The following is a 25,043-nucleotide window of genomic DNA, read 5'->3' as shown; positions in this document are numbered from 1 at the left end:
TGACAGATGTATCTTCTATCAGGTTGACCTTCTCCATGCCGGAAAGTCCAGGTCTGTCAACTCTATCAGTCCTGGTCACCTTTTGCTCTATTCTGACCTCCTCCACATAGCATTTGCGAGCAATAACTTGATCACCTTGTACTTCACCGACCTCCTTACCAACTGGGAACTTTATTTTCTGATGCAGAGCTGATGCGACAGCCATGAAAGTGGTCATGGCAGGTCTACCCAGTATGGCATTATAGGCAGACAGAGCGTCTACTATAATAAAGCTCACAATCCTGGTCTTGCGACCGTTGCCTTTCCCAAGAGTTAGGGGTAGATGTACTAACCCAACAGGTCGGATTTCATGACCCGTGAAACCAAAAAGTGATGCAACGATGGGCTCCATCTTGTACTGTCCAGGTCCATTTGATTTATTGCTTCCTGAAATAGAACATTGACAGAACTGCCTGAATCCACAAATATCCGGGCCACGTCATAATTTGCGGCCATGGCCCTTATTACCAGTGCATCATTATGGTTGCTAGAGACCCCTTTTAAATCTTCTGGTCCAAAAGAAAGGGTCGAGCCAGTGTGGACGGTCTGATTGTCAATCTCCATATTTATTAATTTTTGACTGCTAGTTTTCCTGGCTCGATTGGAATCTCCATCGGTAGGGCCTCCAAAGATCATGTTGATAATTCCTCGGGCAAGAGGAGCCGGTCTATGATGAGCTCGGTCCTCCCTGGGCTGGTCCTGATTTGGGCGATTGAAATCTTCTTGGAGGGGAGCAGTTCGGGCTCTCTGTCTCGATCTTCCTCGATGTCTCCTGTTCTGGCGATATCCCTCTTGACGGATCAATATATCTTTTATTTCAGAATGTTGTTGTATTATCCTTTCAATCTCTTGATCTAATTGACGGCAGTCTTCCGTAGTATGCCCGTACTCATTATGAAAGTGACAATATTTATCCGATTCCCTATTCTGAGGTCCCTTCTCAGTCCATGGAGGTCTTTGTGTGAGTTTCCGATCGTCACAAATTTGAAGAGCTCGGACTTTTCTCATGCGCAAAGGAGTGAAAGAGGTGAATTCACCCAATAGTGCGGGTCGGTATGGTTGTCCCATCCCTGAATTGCTACTCGGAACCCTATTGTTCTTAGGACTTTTAGGCCGCTCTCTCTTTACAGCTGCTCGCGAGACCTGAATCTCTTCCATGTTGACATATTTCTCAGCTCGGGCGAGTAATTCCTCGTACGTCTCCGGCAGCCTTTTTATTAAAGATTTGAGAAAATCTTTTGTATCCAGCCCTTGCATGAAGGCACTGATGAGCAGGTCTGGGGTAGCCATGGGTACCTCGAGAGCCAAGGCACTAAACCTGCGGATATATGTTCTCAAATTTTCATGTTCTCGTTGCTTGATTGCAAAGAGGCTGAAAGTAGTGGTAGGATGCTTTTTGCTGCTAGCAAAGTGATGCAAAAAGGATTTGCTAAAATCCTTGAACTCCTTGATCTCCCCAGGGCGTAGCATATTGAACCATTGCTGGGCTGGTCCTATAAGAGTAGTAAGGAAAGACCGGCACTTGATCTGATCAGAATATTTATGCAACAGAGCTGCATTCTCGAAGCGTGCTAAATGGTCTTCAGGATCTCCTTTACCATCATACTCCCCGACGTGAGGCAATTTGAATTGTTTGGGGAGATCGGCATCCAATATCTCCTGAGTAAAAGGAATGTTTCTGGTTGTGGTAGCTAGGTACCCGACCTGCTTCTTCCTTAGCTGCTCCATCTCTTCCTTCAACTTTTTGATCTCCTCGAGGTGGGCATTATGATCGGGGTGCGGGGGATTGGCCTCACCCCTTTTCGCCAAAGCCCTCTGAATAGCCTAAGTTACTAACTCCTCTAAATTTGGGTGATTTCCATTCTAATTAGCCATCGAAACTCTTTTTCTTCAAATTCCCACAGACGGCGCCAATTGATGATGTTGATTTTTTCCTCCGGGTTCGGTCTGGTAGAATGGATCCTCCAATTCCCTTGTAGAGCGGGTCGGGTCGGGCACCACTTAGATCTGCACAAGCAACAGCTAGGTCAAGGGGCGCCGAAGGTGTTTTCGGCGTGACCCTCCGATATCTAAGTCAGTGTCTTGAAGACAGATGATATGATTAATGCGAAAACTGAGAAAGGTGAGTAAGGGAATATAAAAATGAGAGTGAATGTGTGATGAATAATGAATAGTGAGTAATGAATAAACACAACCATAACAGTACCTGTATTTATAAAAAAAATAGAGTAAGTTACCTAGTCGAATTATAACATGTCCTGAAGTAGGGCTCTTTATTCATTGGTCCGTCCTTGAGTTTATCCCTATCTCATTCATATCTGTGAAATGGTCAAGCTTATCTTCAATGTATTTGAGTTCCACTTGAACTAGAAAACATACCAAGCCCATTGGGCCCCTGCTCGGGTCGGCCCATTAACAACAGCTCAGGTCTTGACATGCCCTAACAGGTAGAAAACTGTGCTGGACCTTATATCTAATAATAATCCTATAATTGGGTCAACCCTCTTAAACCCATATTGAACGGGTTCGGGTTAAAATAATTTTCCGGGGTATCATTTTTCTTCAAAATATTTGTTATTTGATATTGTTATGCTGCAAAAATAATATACAACACATTCGATTATCAATTTAAAATACATCCAAAGTATTTTGGATTGTTTTCAAGGTTAAGAACGATATTCTTAAGAATCCATGGTCTCCTAAAATAAAGCTCACATCATGCGAATAAAACAAAGAAACAACTAAAGTATATAAGATCATTCCAAATTAAAATAAGATAGACCATAAAGTTGTCTTTTAATACGACGACTGGTCAATTAGCTCATTTGTGGAGCATTTTTGTTTATTTTCCTTCTTAAAAGTGGACAGGTAATGTAATGTCATTATTTATTGGCCAAATGTTTTGAATTCAAATACATTAATTGAGCATTAACTTGAACGTTGTTACTAAAAACCACGCCAATTGAACCCACATCAAATGAATATATGAGATTCATTTCCAGCTACCAACTCACAAAAATGGACGATTGATTTTTTTTCCGGAATGTAAACTGAATATGAATACGAAGAATCCCTCCAAACTTGACAAAACTAGCAAAATTCTTCAGATTACAGGAATGAGGAAACGATATAACCCAAACAGAAAAAAGTACCGTTTTAGTCTTTATACTTTCACATCAAAACGTTTTCCGTTCTTAAACATTTCAAAGCAACACTTTTAGTCCTTAAACTTTACAAATTACAACACAATTAGTCCTTATATTTTTTTTATGGTTAAATATATTTTTGGAGACTAATGTATTATATTTTTAAATTATAGGGACCTAAATAAATATTAAAAAAATATAAAAAATAAAGATCATAAATAATCACATATCTATAAGATAAATATTTTTTTTGAGTAACATATTTATTCTTTTTTATATTGTTATTATATATAAATAAAATTTATTACGATTTTTTTTATTTAAACAAAAAATACCTACTTTAGAATCTGTTTTTGCTTAAAATTAATCAAATATGTTTTTAAAATTGAAATATCTTATAAATATTTTAATAAGCACATTTCTTAATGTGTTTTCTAATAATTTTTTAAAATAAAATTTATTCAATATCTTTGATACTAAATAATTGATTTGATATCAAATCTGATTAATTATTTACTTTTATTTAACAACCTAGAAAATTTTAAGTTTATTAAAATATCAAATATAAATATGTAATATATATAATTATGTTTGTAAATATTAAACGTTAATAATAAATTACAAAGAATAAAAAATACATATGGTATAGAAATTAATCTTGGAACTCTAATTTTAATTTTATTTTTTTAAAAAAAAATCAATTTAAATATAAAGATAAAACAAAAATATTTTTTAAAAAATAGAGTTTCATTTACTATTTTTATGTTTTTATCTTTTCACAATATTTTATTATTAATTTTATTCATTTTTAGTCCTTAAAATTTAATAATATCATAAATTAGTCCTCACAAATATATTTAACTATAAAATAAACGACAAGGACTAATTTTGTTACAGTTTTTAAAGTTTAAGGACTAAAAGTGTTGTGTTGAAATGTTTAGGGACCAAAAGTGTTTTGATATAAAAATATGAATACTAAAAATGTAATTTTCCCACCCAAACATCTAAAACCTTGGGTTTGTAAGTTTGTTGTTGGGCCATTCCTGTGGCCTGTGGGCTTACAACATAATTAATACTTCATTTAAGCCCGCTAAAGAGCACATGTAGACACCTTTTAACTTGATATCACAATCCAACCACCTTTTTCTTTCCATAGAATAAAAAAGATTAAATTTATTTTAAATCCCTAGACTCAAACATAATTTTATATTCAATCATTGTCAGAAAAAAAAAATGTTGAACTCCCTAATCCACACAAAAATGTTTATGTATTCCTTGGACTTGCATGTTTTTTTACGGGTGAAAATCAACACAAAACATTGAAAGTTTGATACTAATGTATTACATTTGATCACTAACTGGTTTAGTCTGGCACAAAACATAAGTTTTGAGTACAAAATTAGAGCAATTTTATTTATATCAACACGTAGAACATATGTTTGAATACTCAATAATCATATATTAGTATCAGATATAAAACAACTGATACTTCAATATCATATATTAATATCACATTTCCAATGTTTTGTACCGTCGTTCATTCAAAAAAAGATAAATATGTAAATTAACACTAATACATTTCAATGGTTTGTACCGACTTTCATCTGAGAAAAATTACATGGGTCTAGAGAGTGCAAAAACATTATGTTATGAATCAGAGAGTTCAAACATACTTTTTTCTGATATTGATTAAATACAAAATCATGTTCGAGTTTGCGAATTTAAAGCAAATTTACCCATAAAACAACAGTCATGGGTTCGATTCTTGTTATTAATATTTTTCGGGTGAAACAATCGAAAGATTTATCCAATGAGCGTCGAGTAATATCGATTACAAATTCCATCGACATAGTGATTTTAAATAGTTGTAGAACTTATTCAAGTATTGAATATATATATATAATCTTGTTCCCCTGCACACCAAGTGTGCAGAAATTTTGTGTGCACCCCGTGATGTTCGCGAGAACATCTGAGATGTTCACGCGAACATCTGATTTTTATTTTCAGATGTTCGCGCGAACATCACGCGGTGCACACAAAATCCATGCACACTGGTGTGCAGTGGATCATAACTATATATATATATATATATATATATATATATATATATATATGTGTGTGTGTGTGTGTATGTGTGTACATTACCGTTAAGATTCATGTGTTGTGTGTAACACTATACATGAATATTAAGTATGATATGAACATATTATTTCTATATTTTATATCATTTCAAAATAAATGGTGTTTAACATTATATATTTTTTACAAATGGTTTGACATTACAAAATCAAAATAATTTCATGAATGAAAAAGAAGTGTATTTATCTAATCTAATTAAACCATATATATATATAATCTCACGTCAACATATAAGATGAAAATATATCAATTTGTTTGATGGGGTCATAGTATTTGTTGCTAATCAATCAAAATAATAAATACAGTCCATTTGAGAAGTGTCAGCTCATTGCCCAGCTCAATGGGGAAGGAACGGGTAAAAAGTCGAGTCACCTTACTGCTTGAAAGATCAAGTCGCTTACACCAAACCATTTAGAAACACAGCATATAAACAACAGCTACGTCGTAGTTGCAGCACTCTATGCATCCCGGTTTCCTCAACCCTCTTCACCGAATTCCTGGGTGAATCGCTCGTGCACATCCAGGTCAGCTTTGCTGACCGTTGGTCTTTGTCTTGACAGCACTTTATCAAAATCTGTTCTTGATATAGGAGGTGGGATTATCTACACAAGCACGGAGTAGAGGCAAAGTTAAACTTAATCCAATTTATTGTTGGATATGATGTAACTTAATGGTTGTGTTATGCATCATACACTTCAAAATATTCAAATTTTCGGCCATTGATCCCACATGACATGAAATCGTTCAACTACTCAGTACCATGCTATGAAATTTTACACAAACATTTTTAGACATGAATCTGATGGAACATCAAAACTTGGTGCCATGCTAATTACTGCCAGTTCCTCATAAAATCAGAATCAGTCATTTCATCGACAAGTCAAGTGATAACCCATATTAGCTAAAGTCACAGGTTTCACTCGTCTATCAACTTTTAGAATCCATTTTCTTTATATTTACAAGAAACTCCACTTAGAGACAGATGATATTTTCTTACAATCCATGAATCAATTCACAACTAAGTTCTAATTTGATTTTTCTTATTTGTCCATTTCTTTCTTGTTTTTGGACATGACAATTCATGTATATCGACAGGTGCGAAACTTTACCAAACGATATTCCTATTACATTTTACAAGGTTCACGACTAAAATTTACCAAATCAATACCTTAGCTGCAAGTCCTTGGGCAGCAAGCTGTTGCATTGTTATCTGCGCAGCACCTCGTTGTTTAGAGCCACATGGCATCCACGTGCCATTAGAAGCCTCCCTAAAAAACATGGCATCTTGTGTTTTACGCACAGGCTCAAACAACACATCCTTGACCTGTAAAGACGATTAAAAAGCCATTAATATCTCATATAACTAGTGTCTGATAATGCTGATCAGTGAATAACCCAATGAACAAACTTACGCAAACAGAAACGTCCGAACCAGAGAACCCTTCAGTTTTACTAGCTAAGTCTTCAAAATCACTTTCAGTCAAGTTATGAGGAGTATCTCCTAAATGCACCTGCATAAGAGCAAAAGGTGCATGAGTTATAGTGACCAGGGATTTTTATTTCAATTATTCTCAGAAAATAAAAAGGAGAGTTCCATACTTTGAACATATGTTGTCTTGCCTTAAGATCTGGCAGAGGGATGTAAATGCGCTTATCAAACCGTCGCCTGATAGCCTATAGAAACATCATACAACTTTAGGAAAAAAATTTGCCATGCCCCACAACCCGCATGAACATAGATTACCTGATCAAGCGCATAAGGAGTATTTGTAGCAGCAAGAACAAGAACTTTATCATCATTGTGGCCTACTCCCTATTAATTTGTGGTAAAAGGGAGAGAGAAGGTAAGCTATATAGTGCCACGTCTAACAGAAATATAGAATAACAAAGAAACAGAAATAAGTATCCAAAGTTGATATATTATTAGATGATTAGAGAACCAATTTTGCAACAGCGCAGATCACCAAAAGAAAGCATGGGACAGAAGGATGATATTCAAAACCAAATGACACAGAAGAACATTTTTAAAGCGCCATTAAAGCATTCCTAAAAAAAAGGACCATTAAATCATTTTAAACTAAACTCAGGCATGTAGCAGTCACATCAGGTGAGTTACCACACACCAAATTGGTTTGTTATGGAGAATACCCATTCTAAAGATCCAACTTCTTTTCGTGGACAACCCAGGAATAATTCTTCAACTATTAATAGTTAGTTACCTGCATCTGCACCAGCAGTTCTGTTTTTATTCGCCTGGAAGCCTCACTCTCATTTCCTTCTCCACGCTGGCCGGCCAGGGAATCTATTTCATCAATGAATATGATTGATGGAGAACTTTCACGAGCCATTTGGAATAGATTAGATACCAGCTTCTCACTCTCACCCATCCACTTTGAAACCAAGTCTGACGAAGAAATGCTGAAAAATAACAGTCGTAAGCACTTGCTTACTTTATGGCCTGAGCACTTTGTCATTAAACACAAGGAATGAAAAACAGCAAAAGAAAATATGTATCAAGAAAAACGTTCCCAACCACACACTAACACGTGAACAAAAATGAGAAACATTGTATGTTTCACAATGGAGTAATCTGTAAAACGAATGAAAGCAGAGCCCTGATTTGTGAAGATGAAAATGTTGAAGCTAAGGAAACTTTCCTACAGTCTGAAACCCTTCAAACGTTGATCACCAAAAGAACACCCCTTTAGCTCAATCATGTTAATATGATTCTCTCTATATACTCCAAGGACTAGATATCAAATGAAGTATTCTACAGCATAACATTAAAAAAAAAACTGAAATTTAAACGCTGTTGAATTGCTTCAAATTTCCTCCTAAATCCAGAAATTTCTGGTTTCTAGGCTGCCAAATGAGATCCCACTTACAACTTTTTCTACAAAATTTCCTGAAATTTAAAGGATATTCTGAAATTTCCCGAAATTTCAAGAAAGAAATACAATGACAAATATTTACCTAATTTCATCATAGTAGATACGGCGTATGCTTGGCAACAAAAAAATTAAAAGTCAAGTCAATAGTTACATAAATCTGCAACTTGCATGTTCAACTATATATATGAATTTCAATGATTTCTCCACGATCCAAATCGAAATTGCTGTAGGAACATACTGAAATTAGCAATGCTGCAAGATATATATATATATATAGAGTTCTTTTATGATGCCCAACACTATACGCCCACTTCATGCCCACCATGTACAAGTCAACTCACCTATTGTACCGGTCAACTCACCTATTGTACATGGTGGACATGAAGTGGGCATATAGTGTTGGGCACCATAAAAGAACTCTATCTATATATATATATATATATATATATATATATATATATATATATATATATATATCAAAACCGCATGTCCATAAGATAATGTAACAAGAAATATGATCGATGATAGGAGGCAGAATGAAGGGAACTATGTCAACATGAAACACAGTCGATCACAGGCTGGATAAGTAACCTGAAAAACGTCGAATCAGCTTCAGTGGCAACAGCCTTGGCTAAGTAGGACTTTCCTGTTCCAGGTGGACCGTATAAAAGAAAAGCCTTCCATGGGCGTCTCTTGCCTGAAAGCACACAATAAAGTAAATCATGAAAAACATGGGCTATAATTTTTCCAATAAGATGACAACCTTGCAGCAGCTCTAATATTTGTTCTAAAATTCAAAAAAATTCTCAAGGTCAAAGAAAGACTGACAATCAAAAGAGAATTATATATAAAAAAATAAAATCCAAAGAAACAGATAAATTCTACCAGTAAAAAACTGAGGGAAATTCACAGGAAGGATAACAGCCTCCTTAAGCGCTTGCTTGGCGCTTTCCAACCCAGCAACATCATTCCATTTAACATTAGGCTTTTCCCTGATGATAGCCGAATTCAACCCGGAGCGAAGCTTCTCCCTATCCCCATCCTCCCCATCATTCCCATCTTTCGGCTTGGTCTTGGGCCGAGCCGCAACAGCAGAATCCCCGTTCGACGCTGGCCCCGGACCGCCCTCGTCGAGCACAGCTCGGATCTCCTCAGCTCGCCGCAAGTATTCAGTGAATTTATGAGTTATAGCTTCCTTAATCTTAGGGTTCTTTTCATACTTGAGATGGGTTCTGAAATACTCCAACGCGTTCATATACAAAGGGAAAGCCTTTGCGTAGTTCCCAGAATTGTCTTCTGCCACTGCTTGCCGTACATACTCGATTGCTTGCTCTTTGAAATTGCTGTACATCTTATCCGATCATGAAAATTTACGATAATCCTTTGAATTTCAGAGGAATTCCTATTGCTCTATGATGAAGGAAATGGATCGGAGGGAGGCGGAGACCGGTGATCTTTTGGGGTTGAATTGAAGAAGTTGAATTTGTGGAGAGACAAAACGCAACGAAAGTATGCGTTGGAGTATGATCGGCGATTGTTGACTGGAAATCGTGTATCTTACCAGGTGCGCTTTTAGTTTTAGATAACTGTACTACGTTATTAAAAATTTGTGGATAAATTTAACATTGAATAAAACAACTTTCATTATTCAGGAAAAAAAAAATTATTGTTATAGATTTGTCAGCATAATATTGTTATATAAAACTCATTTTAGTAGTGCCCTTTTCCAAACACGTCTAACTTCGTAGTTGTAATGAGATCCAGTATACTAGTGATTGTTCATTTACTTACTTTTTTTGTCGGTTGGTAAATTGCATCTAAAAACTTGGTTGTTTAATAAAGTTGCAAACTTTAACATTTAAAAAAATATATTATTAACTCATTAAAAAATGATTATTTTTTATATTAAAATATTATTTTTTATTATAAATATGAGATATGTCAACAAATCCCAAGAACATAAATTCACGAGATCCTTTTACAATTTTGATTTATGATATCGTCTCAAAACAAAATACTATCAACTAATATAATAATAAACTTTAGAATTGTTAGAATTTATTGTCAATCCACAAGAACAACCCTCAAGTAGAAATGATCAATCGATTATTCAACCAAGCACAAAAACAAGAGCAGAAAGTAACAAATCAAGAACACTCAAAGTTTACGTGGTTCGACTCTTTCAATGAGTCTACATCCATGGGAGAAATCGGCAGCCACTTTATTGATCAAACAAGTATTCAATTACAAAAATTACGAAAACAACAAGAACAATTCTCAGCTCTCTCTACTGTGATTTTCCACTCTTGTATCTCCTTTGAATTGATTTCCTTCTTTTCACGATGGAGTCCCTTAGTATATATACCAGCTTGTTCCGGTCATCCCTCCAGGTTTCCAGTCCCTCTAATCAATTCAAGACTCAACTGATTTAGCTCCAAAACTGAATAACCATCATACTAACTGTCTCTAACTTCCAGTAACAACCGGTTGAATTCTTTTGTAGCTTCCAGTTGTAGCCTCTTAACAGATGTGTATCCAACTTAGAGAGACACTCCAACAAAAATAAATGTGTGTTACTATATCATTTCATTTGCAATCACATCAAAAACAACGAACAACTTCCCTTCTTTGAGATATCGGAGTTAAATAAATTGAGATATTGGAGTTAATAAATAGTTAACATTTAGACGGTTCTTACCAATACTTTATCGAACAAACCTGTCGAACAAAACTTACTCATTAATTAATCGTATGGTTAGACCAACACTTTATATCAACATAATTTACAAATCAATCGAATAAACACGTTGTACAAAGCTTATAAGCCACCGTGACACACACGACGCGTGTCCAATAAATATATAATTTGATAAAAACTCCAATTTGATAAAATGCAGTCAGGAAATTTTAATTTGACTGAGAAAAAAAATAGAAGAAAAAAAAAAGATTAGAAGAAAAACCAAGAAAAAAGCGGAAAGAAATGAGACATGATAATTTTTTTTGGGAATGTGAGATATAATCTAAAAATTTAAGAAAATTTACCATGACACTAAAAACAAAACAGTTTTTCTATGATACTCATACTTAATAATATTTAATAATATAGTAAAGATACAATATCCGACCAACTTAATTTACAAATCATTTAATTAATCATATGATTTTTCTAACTAACATAATTACAAACCATTTTCTCAGTCCAAGAATTCATCCAATATGTACGATGTATCAAAAATCACAAGTTACTTTAAAATATAATAGTAAGAAGTTACTTTAAAATATAATAACAACAATGAATAACTCGATAGTACTCCACTAGAGATAACCATTGAAACTATAACAAAGATAAGATCGATGTCCGCGGAAGAGAAGCAAAAAACGATGATAAATCTTCTTACACATTACATGCAAAATATATATATTTTTTCCTGTCTGAGATCGACCACTTCAGCAGCAAAAAACATGAGCCAATCATGTTCACCAAAATCCCACCCTTTCCACCTACAAACTTCTACTTTAAAAGGACCCAAAATATATATCATATTATTATTCTTTCATAATATATCAATCACTCTTCTTCTACATCGTACACCACATCTTTCTCTTCGAACTTCACAGCCACCAAAAACCTAATTGTGACCTGTCAAATGGGGAAAAAAATAGAGATTTGAGATGTTCCAATCCAATGGAGAAAATAGAGTATGTTCTCATATGTTTGTTCGGACCTTTTGGGGATCGTAGATTGCATATTCATTGTACTCGAGAGGACTATTCTTGTGCTCTGACGGGATCAGTCGGCCGCATGGCACTTTTACATCATCTTTCCACATGAAATGCTCCGACTCGTCGGTTTGCTTCCGGCCAAGGCCTATGACTCCATGTTTCTTCTTCTCGAGAGATAACGAATCCTGCATGCCCGGAAGGGAACGCATGAGAGTTGCAACTTGCAAAGTATGACGACGAAAGCGAAAAGGACGAGATACGAATCAATACCTCTGGAGTTGATGTCAATTCTGTCACCTTTTCACCCAAGGATGCGATGGCCAAGATCAGGAATCCTTCTGGCCTGTCCACAGCGGTGAATCCGTACCGGGCTGCTTCTGATGCAGCATCTGAACAAACTATAGCCTTGCCAAACTGTACGTAAGAAAAACATACCATATGTTCAACGAAACTATAAAAAAAAAAGCATGTAACAAAAGGTGCAAGCATGATAGATGATTAATCGATCTTGCCATGTATCCGGGGACGGGTAGAGAGCATGGAGCTAGCAAGAATCCTTTCTGAAGGTGACGCAGCATATTCGAACTTCGAGTACCTGATATTCGAATGATTAAAAACCCAGGAGGAGTCCCAAAAAGGATACGCAAGAAAGGAGTACGGTTCCGGTCATACCACACCACAGGAGAACTTTGTTCGGTAGCTTCTTGATTTCCTCCAGCGAGGGGCAAGCACTCAATTCCACAGAATAAACATTCTCAATTGATACTCCATAACTCTAGGGGAAATGTCAGAAGAAAGAGTGTCAAATATGCAAACAATTTGGACTCGCTGTTATAAGATAAACAGACGACAAAGGACGAGACTAATCAGTCTTACAATTTCGCCGACTTTGACAGGTTCATAAGTTTTCTCCAGATATTTTGCTATCATCTTGTAATCATGGGCTTCTTTCTCTACTGGAGATATGGAACATCTCAATTTCTTATATACTTCAAACAGAGGGTCATCAAGAGTTGAACCGGACATATCTCCTATGATCCGTGAAGCCGAGTTTATATCTCTTACGGTCTCGAATGCAGACACAACCTGCATGTCTCTTTCAAAATTAGCATTCAATGAAAATCCATAGCAACGCTCACAACATAATTTCAAAGTATTTGACAGTGTTTAATTTCCAGTATTTCAGAGTTTTTGGATCACTCACGTGATCAGCAAGATCATTAGAATCTCGGAAATTAAACGGTCTTGTCGAAGGCATAAGAGTAAACATTCTTTGGCTAAAATCAGACCACATCGCTTCGCCCTTCATCCCTGTTTCTTTCTGCCGCTTAAGCTTCTCCACAAATTCCAATAGGGCATCTTCACCTGCATTATTCTCATTCATGACAAAGTGTAGTTGAAACACTTTATAAAGATCAAGACTAGGCAAATAACTTACATCTTTTCAAATGGTGATCCGTCAACATACCGAACGGTATATCCGGAACATCTAGCCCTGTCTCCATCAAAGCATACCTACAACCAAAACATAGTATTTTGCCTACCCACAACCTAGAAAAAAAATTACAAGTAAATTTAATTAAACCATGGACCACCCACCTATAAATCTCCTGGCCACACAGAATTTTCATGATATGCGCCACCTTGGGCTCGAGCTTGCTATGTGCAGCCGCAACTCCGAGTTGTCTAAGGCCTAAACCACCGTGTCTAACTTCGACCCCGTCATCCTACAAGAAATAACAAGTCGATGTATATATCATTCAGTGTATAGGGTCAAATGCTCTAAATAGTTTCCAAGGCCAAAAAATGTACAATGTCAATAGGAAACAGTTTTTGCTTCTTCTTCTGGATTCTCTTCTCCCTCTCCCATGGTTCAAACTCATTTCCAGTCAACTCTCTAAAACGATTTGCGAACTCCTTAATGGCCTCGCCAACATTTTCCCACTCGTCTAATCTCTCTTCCACGTTTGAATTATCGCCGATCTTCCCCCTCTTATAGTACATGTAAAGACGATTTTCGGGCACAACAATCAGTTGCAAAATGCAACATCTGTTGGAATGAAATCAACCCTTCAGTAACCAAGCCAATACTTCAAAAAACTCAAAGGCAATAAAAAACGGAGATTTACTCGTTCACTCCTCGAGCACGATCAGAGGCTGCAAATGCGCAATTGTACAAAATCCCATCCTCTTCTAGTATATGTCCACCTTCATTCTGCAGCTTTGTGTCCTTGTGAACACCTCTCTTTCCATATACCTTAAGCTGAGATTATCAACCAATAATACATTAAAAGAACAGCCGATTTCGAAATCAGCCGAGTGCCGAAGATGGGCATACATATATATACCTCAGCTGTGATGGTTTCCAAAGCTTCCTCACTTGAATCCTGCTTATCCAAAGGAATACCTTTTCCACCCACAAGAAGATCGCCAACAACATCATAGGCATCCAAAGGCTGCGTTTCCTTTTTCTCTATGCTGTCACTTAACCAAGCCTCCCTTACCACTGGTATGCCGCTCTCTCTGAAAATTCTTGAGTTAGGTACACATCCACTAACAACTCTAATGCTCCATTTTAATTTGGAAAGAATCCAAAATATGGCCTTTCAAAGTAAAAAAATAAAAATCAGCTGTTTGAAAGTTCTCATCTTCTAACCATCAAGAGAACTAAGTTATTCGAGATTTTGAGTATAGCATCTTGTGATTCAAACTGAAAATCAAAGTTTAGGGGCCTACGGAATCGTAAGTTATAACTAATATGATCATGCAAGAACCTAAGACATGGGATGCAACACCGTATTTATGTATTAAAATCAAAAGGTACTTGCATTGCATCGGCCAACTTGCTCGATCCGCCTCGATCCCTCTCACTCGGAGAGACAACTAAACAAGTTGCACCTACAAGCAAACATATATGCCCACATTAGTTGATGAATGTTCCAACAAAAATTCTTTCAGTTTTTTACTCAAATGCACTCACCAATGATGGAGTTTGCAACTTTCCCACCATGTTTCTCTATCTTTGACTTCCAATATTGCTGTGTGAATAAAAACCGGACTCCATAAACATCCATATTTCTTGAAGCCAAATTGAAACTACAGGTAAGAGAAGAAACAGAAGACGTTACATGCGTTCGAGTTAAACGACCCGAAAGAGAAATCATCATCCCCTTGAAAGGCTTCTCGGTCGAAAGCTCTTTCTGAGGCCGACTTTTCGAATCTTGGTGTCGTTTCAGCAACTAAAAAAAGAAACATTTTCAGAAGACGGTCAAAATCCCAATATATAATTTCGAAAAGAAATGGCAAGAGCATCGCGTAAACTACATCTGCAACAGCAGAATCTTTCACAGAATCTGGCAACTTGAGCGGATCTTCTCTTCTTGGAGGATCCCTTGTGGAGTATGAGCATGAAGACCATTCACTATACGATCCACTGCACGAGTAAGTCGTGCCAGAGACCTCCAAACAGCCATCACAAATTGGACAATTGTCCAATGGACCGTAAAACAAGATGTCTTGGCTGTGATTTAATTCAAGAAATCAACTATTCGTCACACAAGAGCAAAACCAAAACTCCGAAAATTTTCGATATAAAACCTCATTGTAAGTTACCATCTTGGAACAACAGCATCATCGGAGCCACCCGAGTCTTGGTCGTTTGACTCAAGAATCTCGCGCATCTGCTTGATCGAGAGATGCTCGCTCGTGGATTTGCAGAAATTTTTGAATTCTTCCTTAATGTCTTCGGTGGATTTCCCATTATCTTGGTTGCTTTCATTCTCTATTTTAGCCTTCTTGGGCGACTGCTCCGGTTCGGGTGCCTTTCCCTCTGCTTTCTGCTTCCTTGTTACCACCTTGTCCTCATCAACAGAATGTGATCTTTTCTCTTGAACCTTAAAATACACACAGAGGAGCCAAAAAAATTATGAACACGGCTCTTCCAAGATTTTATCACTATATTTTACGTCCAACTATAAAATTTTGTGCCAAGTATAAGTACACCATCCCCAATACCCACTGAAATTTCCGAGTCAAGAAACAGAAGTAGCATAAAATCAAATATTATTCAACACAATCAAACTGAAAGACAACCCCATTTCATAAACAAACCTTCATTTTAACACGACGTTCTGATTGGGTTTCTTCCTAAGATGGAGAACAAAGTTTGACCCAAAAAGAAAAAGAACAAATATAACCAAAGGTGCAAAGAACACCGAGGAAGCAAAAAGTATTGGTTCGCACTCTCTTATACAGAGCAATTAAACGCGGTGGAGGGGAAATAATTACCGAGACACGTGCTGTGTTTTGTAGTAAAACCGAGGCTCTGTTGTCTCTCTCACATACCTCCATGTGTGCTGCAGCTTCGGGGCAACGTTTGCCACGACTAATCGGCAACCCATGTAATAAAAATCACTTTTTTTTTCTTCACTTATCTCTTCCAAGAAAAAGCTATTTGTGTGTGATTATCAAGTGCAGTCCCAAGAATCTGCGACTTGGCAGAACGTGAAGCTATTCCGCATACACTTGGAACCACATGAGAAATCATGTGTCGCGATTCAAGAACATCCCCGCAAACATATGAAAACTTGGGGATATTGCATAATTCCAAGTAGGCCATCTGACGCAATCGAACAGTTGTATGTGTATACTTGGTTCACCCTTAGTCGGTAAAATCAAATTAAGACTTAGTAATGGTAAAGACTCCATTTTTCTTTGGACTACATGACAAAAGATCACATTGATTTTGTCCAGTGGGCTTCTTATGGTTCCTTCTTTAATGGGCTTTTAAGATTTATTAATCCCGAACACATAATTTTTATCGGGTTTTGGATACGTAACATTTGGATCTAATTTATCCAACTCTCACGAACCCTAATTTAGGGATTTCTTCTCAGGTAACTGAACGCTCTTTCTGCTGATAAATCTTACCCTCATGCAATTGCATGCATTATGCACATGTGCATGTTTATGATTTTGCATGACTTTTTTTTTTTCTTTTTCTTTTTCTTTTTTTTTTTCACGCCAATTTAATTAGTTTCGCCCCGTTTTTTTGGTTGAATTGCAGAAGCTAATTCGGAGGAAAAGAAGATCCCTTTGGTTTGTTTTTGTTTTTGTTTTGTGAGTTTAGATAGAATAGATTGTCTTTTTCAGCTGAAATGAAAATAACAATTGTCTCCCCAGCTTTCATGGACAGGATAAAATGTGAATTCGTAATTATCCACTCGCAATTTGTGTCGCTTTTTGTAATTATATTCGGTGTGCATGCAGTTATTATGTAAATCGAAAACGATGAAGTTATTAGTAGTATTGGAATGTAACGGAGGTATGATTAAAATGAGTTGTTAGCTGTACTAGTCCTTTTTCTCGAGTTCATGTGTGCTTTTAAGTTTTAACTACTATAGTTGTAATGCATAAAGTTGTGATTGTGCAAGAAAAAGGGATTTTTGTAAATTCTCAAGACAAATATGCCGAGGGATAGAATTTCCAGCTGAGATTCATTTTGCATCTGTTTGTTGATCTGAATCGATTGTGGTGCTTCTGCAGTAAACTTCAGAGCGAAGCCATTTCTCAGATGTCAAGGAGAAAAAACGCAACTTTATGGAGACAATCGAGCTCCAGATCGGACTAAAAAACTATGATCCCCAGAAGGACAAGCGATTCAGTGGTTCTGTAAAGTTGCCCCATATCTGCTGTCTGGTGGCTTGGATGTATAGTTGGTTGCAAGCTTTATGTTGAGGATATACATTCAATGCATGCATCTTATATCTCCCTTTTGTTGACTTGGCCATGTTATATATTGACTATTGAATGTTGTTTCACGGGTTCAGTCTAGCTCTTTCTTTACTGGCTATGTATTTATACATTATAACTTTGGAGCTCTAAATATATAATATTTGTGCTTGAAACTTGTATAATAACTTAGAGAGTTCCCTTGTCTTACCTTGGAAGTTTTGTGCTAGTGAGACATTTTGTGTGTTTCACTCGATCCATAATTTTGTTTATGTGCTTATTTCAAAAATAAAATAAAATCAACTGTCTATGTATCCATGGATGTGAAGGCTCTGAAGAAGTTGAATAAAACAAGAAATTGGTCGAGAAACTTGCAAAGAAGTACCATGCTTTCTTAGCCTCAGAAGTTGTTATCAAAGCAAATTTGTTGGGTGCAATAATTGTCCCAGTTGGTAGAGCGGTCGAACTATGACGTTTGAGTTGTTTTGTGATTTAAAAGATTTGAGTTGCACCGTTACCAACACCTATTACTTTTGATAAAGCGGCAAGCGTTCAGTCCTACAAAATTCCCCGTCTCTTGAGACCTGGTCTTAACAAGCTAGGCAGGTTTGTGGTTTTGGTTCAGCGAGTTTCTACTTTCGAGTTCTAAACAGGCGATTATTTTTGTTTCAATGTACATGTTCATCGTATTTTGTACGTATCCCATTTCAATTTTTATGAAGATAATGTTTGTATTTCATGCAAGTTTCCCACCCCTGTGTGGCACCAAGAATCTCTGGAATCCAAGGTGAATGAGACCAAGGCTACGGTGAAGTTCCAATTGAAGAAGGTGCTTTGCATGGGAGTAGCAGTTGGGAATTTTGGTATGGAAGATAAGCAAAATTTTCAAAATGTTCAGATGAGTGTTAACTTTCTGGTTTCTCTTTTGAAGAAAAACTGGCAAAATTTAAGTCCCTTTTTCCCTTGTTTTGATTAAATCAAATTAACCAACACTCCATGATTTACCATTTTTAAAGATTGAATATTTCTGTTGGTGGCAACAGTACCACCATATGAGTCCATATCATACCTTTTTTTTAATATCTTCACCTGGTAGTTTCCAAATTTAATTTCTTTTCTTGTCAATCAGGTACCATGGGGAAGCCGCAACGAATCTTCTATATTTGAACAGTTGGTATCATCTGACTCTTAATCATGAATAAGTAATTATTTAATATGATTTTTGTGGGACGATCTCACGGTTTATAACAAGTGATTGGACGATTCAACACATATCTAAAATTAGAAATAATATTTTTTATGGATTGAGGTTAAAAAAGAAGTTCGTCTTGTAAAATCTATCGAATTGATGTGTGAGATTATTTAATGACAATATTTGTGATAAATAAAAAGGTGATTCATTTTGGTCGGTCACCCGCTGTATTTGTCGGGAATGTCATGTGGGCCTAACATAAAAATTGGATGTGGCCCAATCATGATCAAGAAAAATGCAGGGGTATTACCCCTCTGCAGGTCGAAAAATCCGTATTTGTCACAACTTTGAGTTTTACTAGAAAATCGTTTTAATGATAGCTATAGAAAGCGACAGAGCATGCATCTGCTGGGACTTTGGGTCGTGTTTGGAATTTTCCTGTTTTTGATTTATGAATGAAATTAGTTTCCGTGGACTGGTCTAATGTTTGAGAAATATATAGATATTCTCAAATTGTATTCTACTGATATTCTAATTGGGTGTCAACGTCTTGGAAAGGTGAAGAAGGCGTACCATTGACATTGAGCTACTTTTAAGTGTATTCCACTTAATAACCGATAATTAAGTTAATTGACTCTCTTATTTCCACATTTTACCATTATGGTTTGCTTGACACCCGGTTATTTCTACACGTGTGTGTTAAGATATATATCTTTTTATTCGATACCAAACGTATGAGAAAATTATGTTCAACCCCAATAGGAAAATAAAGTTACGTCAAACACAAAGGGGTTGAAAATTACATCCAACCCCCACATGAAAACAAAGCTGTGTAAAACTCTTGTTAAAATATTATTAAGTGTCAATCCCTTGTGTTTTTAAATAAGAACTCATACAGCCTCAAATCTATGGATGCAAATTCACACACTTTTAAGTGCATTTGATAATATGTAAATACAATTTTATTGACTTCTTATATCATATTGTGTTGTTAGGTTGAAGGTTGATATTTCGTTTTAGGTATTGTCTGTTCAGACCAATCGAGAAAAAAAACTTCAGGTATCGATCAAATTATTAACTTCGAGTTGGTATCTGGTTTTTTTGGTAATCGATCAAATTTCGAATACCCACCAATTTCTTGATAATTAAATTGAGTACCCCACTTATCAATAATTAAATACCAGGTCGTCAATTTAAAAAAAAAATTGAATGAAATCACATTTGACAGTTGTGACGTTCTATTTAATTAATTAAAAGCATCAAATGTGTAAGTTTACATTATTATTCTAATCCAGTAGTTCAAAAAATAGGGTGAATTGGTTTTCAGTCCCTAAATCCAAAAGCAAATTAAAAATCAGCCTCTTATCAGAAAAAATTTGTTTGCACTCCCTGAGCCCACATTATTTTACTCGGATAAAATTAAGTACAAAATATTGAAAATATGGTACAAATACAAGATATTTGAGCACTAATTGTTCAAGATCGAGTACAAAAAATACAATTTTGAGTATAAAATCTAAACATCTTTATTAACGTGAACTTGCAACATGTGTTTGAGTACTCAAAAATCATATATTTGTACCAGATCTAACACATTGGGTACTCAAAAATCACATATGCGTATCATATTTTCAATGTTTTGTATCGATTTTCATCCAAATAAGATAAATATGTTATTAATATCAATATTTTTTAGTACTCGAAAATCATATATTTATACTAGATCTAACACATTTGATACTCAAATATCATGTATTTGTACCATATTTTTCATGTTTTGTACCGAATTTTATCCGAAACAAAACATGTGGGCCCATGAAATTTAAACAAAGTTTTTTTTCTGACAGAAACTGATCATTAATTTTTGTTTAGGTTTGGGGATTGAATTATAATTAACCGTTAAAAATATGTTAGTAAAATAAATTGTATTGATCAAATCTTATAAGTTCGTCTACAAAAATGTAGGTAGAAGTAATCGAATGTTGATTAAATATACGCAGACACTATCAACTCGGACACCCGTTGAGAGCAAATATATTGCTTCCAAGAAGATATTCGAGTTGTCGCATAAAACTTATTTAGTACGATTTATTTAACTAGCCGACAGATTCTCAGGTAAGGAATAAAAGAGCAAGTTAATATTTCAAAAGGATTGATCCCGAATGGGACCCCATCCCACATGAGTCAGAAGCCCATTGGCTCATGCGGGGTTAAATGGTCCAACCCCCAGAGCATACCTCCAAATATTTCAATGAGAAATATGCTCCACACAAGGATCGAACCCGCAACGCTGGAAAATTTCTTTCCACGTCACCTCAGGCCTTACCAACTCGCCAACGCCCATGTGAGCAAAGAGCAAGTTAATATTGTTTTTATAAAAGATGCATTAATATTACGTGAACCCAAATGGTAAACCGGGGGCGGCAGGTATGGTATTCAGGTTCCGAGGAGGTACCTTTTCATTTCATTAGCAGCAGCAAGCATTTAGCTCGTAGGCTCAAAGGGCCAACCCACCTACGCCTCTTAATCAATCCCAAAAGACATCTCCCTTCCCTATAAATCCATTTATTTCAGCGGCTAATTAATTATTAATTAAGCCCTTCTCGTGTTCATCTCAATATCTATCAACTGTTCAAGCGGGGGAAGAATCTGTAAGGTACTGTGGAACAAGATCGGATCTTGGTTGTTTTTGTTACTTTTCTTGCGGGTTTTTTTTTTAATTCTTTTATGGGCTCCATTTCTTGTTTGATTTCGATTATGTTCACTTCTGGTGATCGATTAGCTTCGAACTTTGGAAATGTTATGATCTAGATCTGTCTTTTGTTGATCCTTTCTTGTTCCTAAGGAAGTCGCGTCTTAAATTTCTTGTCCTGATTTTTGGAACAAAGATGGGGCCACAATAATTCATGATTTTCGACCTCTTGTTTTCGGAATCCAATGTTAATGTTGAAAAAAGATTGATACCTCGATGTCAGCACTGGTAACTCTTGCAAATAATCTGATTTTTTCAACAATTTCCCCACGTTTTTGGTCTTTGTTCATTTGTCTCCCCTGATTCTCCCTTGTTATTGTTGTCCCTTTCTCCTATTTCCATAATATTCTCCACTTTAGGAGTGAGAGCTGGAAATTTTGACTCAGTTCTTCTGTTGGAACTTAAAATGCTAATTCATGTCAAATAAATTTGATTGATTGTCATTCATTGGCACAGCCCTCCCTTTTAACAGGAGTAACATGGCAACTGCAAGGCTTCCAACCAACTGCACATTCAAAAGTACCCCTCCACGAAGCAAAAACACTTGTCCCTTGGTGAGAAGCCCACACTCTTTAGGATCATTAAGAAGTGTCACCAAATCCTTCGGCCTGAAATCCCAGTGCAAGTTTAGAGCATCCATGGCCGTGTACAAGGTCAAATTGATTGGTCCGGATGGCACGGAGACGGAATTTGAGGCGCCTGATGACTCCTACATCCTCGACTCGGCCGAATGTGCAGGGCTGGAGCTTCCCTATTCGTGCAGGGCTGGTTCATGCTCCACATGTGCCGGGAAGATGGTGTCGGGGAAGGTCGATCAGTCGGATGGATCGTTTCTAGACGACCAACAGATGGATGAGGGCTACCTTCTAACTTGCATTTCGTACCCGACTTCAGATTGTGTCATTCACAGTCACAGGGAGCATGATTTGTATTGAGATGTGTTAGGCATTTCTTGTTAGATTTTGTTGCGTCCGTGTTTGAATAAAATGCAGCTGAGTGTGGAGCTGTTTTTAGTCAGGAGGAGGAAGTATTCTATCCATCCATCCGCGGAGATGAGACCTTACTCTTAAGGGTATCGTCTCAAAACGACATCTGAAAGTGAATATTTATCGATTGAGACGAACCTCCTGTTATAATTGAGTTTGATTTTCCTTTCTTATAAAAGTAAAAAAATTATGAGGTTGATTTTCATTGCTTGTAAAAGTGAAAATTTATGCATTTTAGTTATACTACCCAAAGATAGGATTTTTTATTTTTATTTAAAAAAAAAAAACTAGAGATGTTTGTTTTATTATTAAGTGAAGCAATCATGTGACACATTGGCGGTCATGAGGTAAATCAGGCTCCAAGGCGAATAAAAATTATAGGCTCTTTCATTAACTTGAACAGGCTGAATATATATATATATATATATATATATATATATATATAAATTATTCGAATATTATTATCAAAGTAAACCATAATATGTAATTAAAGAAATTACAAATCACAAACGTTTTACATAATTTTTCAAAGTAACTTGTTCAATCACCAATATTATTTAAAATGCACTTTTCTTACATTTTTTGAAACAAAGTCATCAATTTTTTTGACATTTTACGTACGATAAATAACTGTGCAAGAATAAAATTATTTTAACTAAACTCGCAACAATGTAAAATAATACTAAATAATAAGCTCAAAGCAAACAAAAATAAACATATATATAGGAGAAAAATAATAAATTACTAAAATATGAATAATAAAATAACGATTCAACAATCAATTAGTAATTTTCAAATGAAGAAACTGAATTTTATTTTTATTTATTTATTTTAATCAACATAGTTTAATTGTATAATAAGTAAGAAAAATCCGACGATATGTCTATCTATGAAGCAAAGAAGGTTTGTGATAATTTTTCGTGTCTAGGTTAAAATGTGTGCAGGGTCGCAGAAAGAAAGAAGATGAAAGCTTAAAAAGTTAGTGAGACACGAGAGTTTATGGTGATTTAACTCAATTTGAGCAAAAATTGTCATAAAAACCTACTTTTGGTTTCTTTATTTTGTTAAATAATTTTTTAAATTATATAAGTATTAATATAAATACTAATTTAAAATTAATCAGAAGCCCGTCTCTAGATGGGGCCTTGGACGGTCGCTCAGCCCACCCTACCTCAAGGCCGCCCCCGATGTGACACAAAGACATGTCCAATATTAGAATCGATACGTCAAGAAAGCACCTAGTATAACATGGAATGAATTATTTCATCCTTACTTTATCGACATTATCCTAATGATATATTTAAGGGTGATGATTTATCAATATTTGTGAGTACATTAAAAAATAGTAGAGCCCACATATTACATATATTTGATAAATCTCAATTCTTAAGTCTGCATTGAGACAATATCTGTATGGATAAGATCTCATTTATCATCATCTCACGAGATGAGCGTAAACGCAACCCACAACTAGTGAAAAACTGATAAGGTAACTTAACCGATTGAAAATACATGGGCATTTAATGCTGTGCTTGAGATTTTGGAGGTACGAGACCATTGTAAAAAGAAATGGTCCCAAAAGTTCGGAAGAATTTGTAGATACATTAATATATCGATAAATATGTTTCAGTTATGATAGCTTAGCATTTATTTCGTTAAAAAACTGTTGGGTCCGATTATAAAATGAATACAAAATATAAGAAATAAAAGTGATTGTTCATATAACAAACTTTATAATATGACGAGCATAATCATCGGCATTTTACATAATATACCGCGTATCAAAATAAAATGAAGTAAATCAATTATAAATTAAACCAAATTTCTCCCGAAATTGATGAATATCACACTCTAAAACAGAGCTTGTATGTCAAACTTGTTCTATCCCAAGGACGGATTTAGCTTAGGCCAGTCCTAAGCTATAACCCACTCCAAAATTTTTTATTACATATGTAAGTTTTTTTTTGCTTAATCCAATAAAATTTACTTTTTACATCGAAAGCCCGACCCATATTCTTAATTCTAGAGCACTACTTCATTTTTGGGAGTAAAATTACATTTTGGTCATGCAAATTTGTCATTTTATGATTTTGATTATCTATGTTATCAAATTTTAGTTTTAGTCATGTAATTTTTTTTTGGTAATTCTATTCTTTTTTTATTGGAAGTGCTAATGTGGCACTATACACTCCAGTGTCATAGCAGTACTACATTGTTTCCATGTTAGAGCCAAGTCGAAAAAAAGATGAAAGTTGTCAAAGAAACAAAGATAGCGGATTAAAATTAAAATTTGACAACATAGAAGATTAAAATCCTAAAAACAAACATATAGTACCAAAAACACGATTTTTCTATTTTTTGTAAGTAGTACAATGTAATGACTTTTTTTATAAGATATAATTTATTGATTAAGCTGTACAAGCCCATCCCAACTCTAATTCTTGG

General features: G+C 35.6%; 4 protein-coding genes and 1 pseudogene across 6 annotated transcripts; 2 read left to right on the top strand and 3 right to left on the bottom strand.

Moving 5' to 3' along the window:
* Nucleotides 1–327: 327 nt before the first annotated feature.
* LOC140877311 (uncharacterized) lies at nt 328–1,767 on the bottom strand. Its single transcript, XM_073280850.1, has one exon. The coding sequence runs from the start codon at nt 1,765–1,767 to the stop codon at nt 328–330; it is 1,440 nt and encodes a 479-aa protein (XP_073136951.1).
* Nucleotides 1,768–5,505: 3,738 nt separating this feature from the next.
* LOC140880729 (protein SUPPRESSOR OF K(+) TRANSPORT GROWTH DEFECT 1-like) lies at nt 5,506–9,821 on the bottom strand. The gene is made up of 8 exons (XM_073285419.1): nt 9,101–9,821; nt 8,807–8,912; nt 7,544–7,742; nt 7,069–7,137; nt 6,924–6,998; nt 6,737–6,835; nt 6,493–6,648; nt 5,506–5,926 (listed from the first exon to the last, which is right to left on the bottom strand). Exons 1-8 carry the CDS (start codon nt 9,564–9,566, stop codon nt 5,801–5,803), a joined length of 1,296 nt encoding a protein of 431 aa, XP_073141520.1. The 5' UTR covers nt 9,567–9,821; the 3' UTR covers nt 5,506–5,800.
* A 1,716-nt stretch (nt 9,822–11,537) lies between these two features.
* Nucleotides 11,538–16,734, bottom strand: LOC140880661 (protein ADP-ribosyltransferase PARP3-like). 2 transcript variants are annotated; one of them, XM_073285289.1, is made up of 18 exons: nt 16,226–16,734; nt 15,551–15,831; nt 15,263–15,458; nt 15,067–15,177; nt 14,919–14,976; nt 14,763–14,836; nt 14,287–14,457; nt 14,068–14,201; nt 13,751–13,988; nt 13,538–13,665; nt 13,377–13,453; nt 13,143–13,303; nt 12,815–13,024; nt 12,611–12,713; nt 12,451–12,533; nt 12,209–12,352; nt 11,941–12,123; nt 11,538–11,855 (listed from the first exon to the last, which is right to left on the bottom strand). In XM_073285289.1, the coding sequence occupies exons 1-18, from the start codon at nt 16,286–16,288 to the stop codon at nt 11,784–11,786; spliced, it is 2,487 nt and encodes an 828-aa protein (XP_073141390.1). In that variant the 5' UTR covers nt 16,289–16,734; the 3' UTR covers nt 11,538–11,783. The 2 variants fall into 2 exon arrangements, with proteins under 2 accessions (XP_073141390.1, XP_073141391.1); XM_073285290.1 differs by lacking the exon at nt 16,226–16,734 and adding an exon at nt 16,049–16,204.
* Nucleotides 16,735–16,772: 38 nt separating this feature from the next.
* On the top strand, nt 16,773–18,644 carry LOC140877310 (large ribosomal subunit protein uL1z-like; annotated as a pseudogene).
* A 2,630-nt stretch (nt 18,645–21,274) lies between these two features.
* Nucleotides 21,275–22,866, top strand: LOC140882820 (ferredoxin, root R-B1-like). Of its 2 annotated transcripts, none has more exons than XM_073289029.1 (2): nt 21,275–21,516; nt 22,085–22,866. In XM_073289029.1, the coding sequence occupies exon 2, from the start codon at nt 22,092–22,094 to the stop codon at nt 22,545–22,547; it is 456 nt and encodes a 151-aa protein (XP_073145130.1). In that variant the 5' UTR covers nt 21,275–21,516; nt 22,085–22,091; the 3' UTR covers nt 22,548–22,866. The 2 variants fall into 2 exon arrangements, with proteins under 2 accessions (XP_073145130.1, XP_073145129.1); XM_073289028.1 differs by having other exon boundaries at nt 22,069–22,865.
* Nucleotides 22,867–25,043: the final 2,177 nt, after the last annotated feature.

Source organism: Henckelia pumila, chromosome 2 (genome assembly GCF_033568475.1).
Source record: "Henckelia pumila isolate YLH828 chromosome 2, ASM3356847v2, whole genome shotgun sequence".
Classification (NCBI taxonomy): domain Eukaryota; kingdom Viridiplantae; phylum Streptophyta; class Magnoliopsida; order Lamiales; family Gesneriaceae; genus Henckelia; species Henckelia pumila.
Note: the sequence above shows the minus strand (reverse complement) of the source record. Positions and strands in the feature narration are given on the sequence as shown.